Raw genomic sequence first — 2025 nt, forward strand, 5'->3', positions numbered from 1 at the left:
CTAGGGTTGAACCCAGGACCTTTGCCCTGAGCTTTCTGTGTAGAGTTGTTAACTGGCAGAAAGACAGACAAAATAACCGTGCACTTTGTTCAGTGAAGGTTTTGGCTCAGCTTGTCCCCCAGACATGTAGGTGCTGGAAGCGTGGTCCTTGGTGTGCCAAAAGGGAGGTGCTGGGATCTTTAAGAGGCAGAGCCCAGGGGAGGTCTTTAGGTCATTGTGGACCCTGCCTCAGAAAGTACTGAGAAAAACCTCAGGGGACTCTTGTTGGTTCTCCAGAGGTAGTTGTTAGGAACCTGTTAAAGAACCCAGCCACCCGGCCTCTGTGCCTTTCTGTTTTCAAGGGGATTTTCCTCTTTCCCACACACATCTTTGCCTTTGCCCTTGGCTACAAGGTGGTCCAGTCAATGAGGCCCTCAGCACAATCTTTCTCTTCCTTGTTCCACTTCCAGCTTGCATAACCTTTTCTCTATGTCAAGTGAGCTGCCTCTGGCATATTGTCATAGTGAGAGAATGGACTCATACAGCACAGTTTCTGTGACAGATCACCATGTAACTCATCCCTCAAAATCTCCCATGTTTCACCTTTACAATTCCAGAGGCCAAGAGCAAGTCCAAAGTCCGCCTCATGGGGCTGCCATTTAGATGTAGGTATGTAGCTGGCCCCTCCCAGAGCCTTGGGAGAATCTGGGACCCACCTGTCCCAGCCTCTAGAGGTGCCAGTAGCCTTCAGTTCACAGCTCCTTGCTTTCTTCTCTCCAATCAGTTTTTAAAATTTAATTTAATTAAATTTAATTAATTAATTTGGTACAGGGTATTACTCTGCAGTTCAGACTCATAGTGATCCTCTTGCCTCAGACTCCCCAGTTCTGGGCTTATAGGTGTACACCACCACGCCCAGCAGGGTGTGCCTGGGGTTCCAGGGCCTGCATGGCACGTGGTACTGGAGATCAAACCTGGGTCCTTGCGCTTGTCAGTCAGGTACTTAGACTACCAAGCTATCTCCCCAGCCCCTAAATTTTTATTTTTGTTATACTGCAATTCAAATTTAGGGCCTTCATACTCAGCCATATCCCCAACCCATTTATATATTTGTTTTGTTATTTTTTTAATGTTTCCTTTATTTATTTTCTTCTTCTTTTTTTTTTTAATGGTCAGCTCAGCCCACCCTGGGGGCATGTGGTGCTGGGGATGGAACCGAGGTCCTTGCATGCTTCCCTAATCTTGCCTAAGCAGGCGCTTTAGACCACTGAGCTATCTTGCCAGCCCCTATATATTTGTTTTGGATATAGGGTCTCAATATGAAGTCCAGGCCGACCTTGAACTCACTTTGTCACCCAGGCTGGTCTTGAACTCAGCCTCCCAGGTGCTAGGATTACAGGGTGCACCACCATGTCCATCCTTACGTTTTTATTTTGAATCAAGTTCTCACTTAGTTGTTAAGTTGATCAGGTTGAGTTGGAGCTTGCAATACTCCTGCCTCAGCCTCCTGAGAAGCTGAGGTAACAGGCATGCACCACTACCACCTCCACTCCAGGGGGCTCTTGATAGTGTTAGCGGCACCTCCCGCTCGCCACCCCTAGAGGCGCTGGGCCAGGTGTGGCCTGGGACCGCAGGGCCTACCTGGGGAGATCCTCATCCTGCCATTCCTCCCGCACGTCCACATTTTCCATCCGGAGTGTGGCCTCTGTAGTCCCCATGGGAGCCGGGAAGAGGGGCTGGCTGAAGCAGGAAGAGCCCTGAAGAAGAGCCATAGAGGGAGGAGTGAGTTTCACTGGACAAGAATTGCAACAGCCACGCCTCCCTCCACCTGCAGCATGTAGGGGGTGGATCTGCAGAGTTCGTGTGCCTGTTGTCTTATTGAGTCTTTGATGGGCCCCACGACAGGTTTTCATTCCACAGCTGAGAACTTCTAGGTGGGTATGGAATTGGAATGCAGGTTAGGAGCTGGGCTTGCTGCTATAATCGCGTCCATACTGGGACCTGTGAAATCCACTCCCCAGAGCAAGTGATGATCACAGCAGACTC

The 2025-nt window shown here is 49.8% G+C and overlaps 1 protein-coding gene across 1 annotated transcript in view; it reads right to left on the bottom strand.

Moving 5' to 3' along the window:
• Atcay (ATCAY, caytaxin) overlaps positions 1-1697 on the bottom strand; it is a 28268-nt gene extending 26571 nt beyond the window's left edge. The window contains exon 1 of the mRNA XM_004632705.1: positions 1621-1697. Coding sequence (XP_004632762.1) covers positions 1621-1697 — 77 coding nt within the window. The remainder of the gene's footprint in view (positions 1-1620) is intronic.
• Between the last annotated feature and the right edge of the window lie 328 nt (positions 1698-2025).

The sequence above is a fragment of the Octodon degus genome, unplaced genomic scaffold (genome assembly GCF_000260255.1).
Source record: "Octodon degus isolate 3935 unplaced genomic scaffold, OctDeg1.0 scaffold00050, whole genome shotgun sequence".
Lineage (NCBI taxonomy): Eukaryota > Metazoa > Chordata > Mammalia > Rodentia > Octodontidae > Octodon > Octodon degus.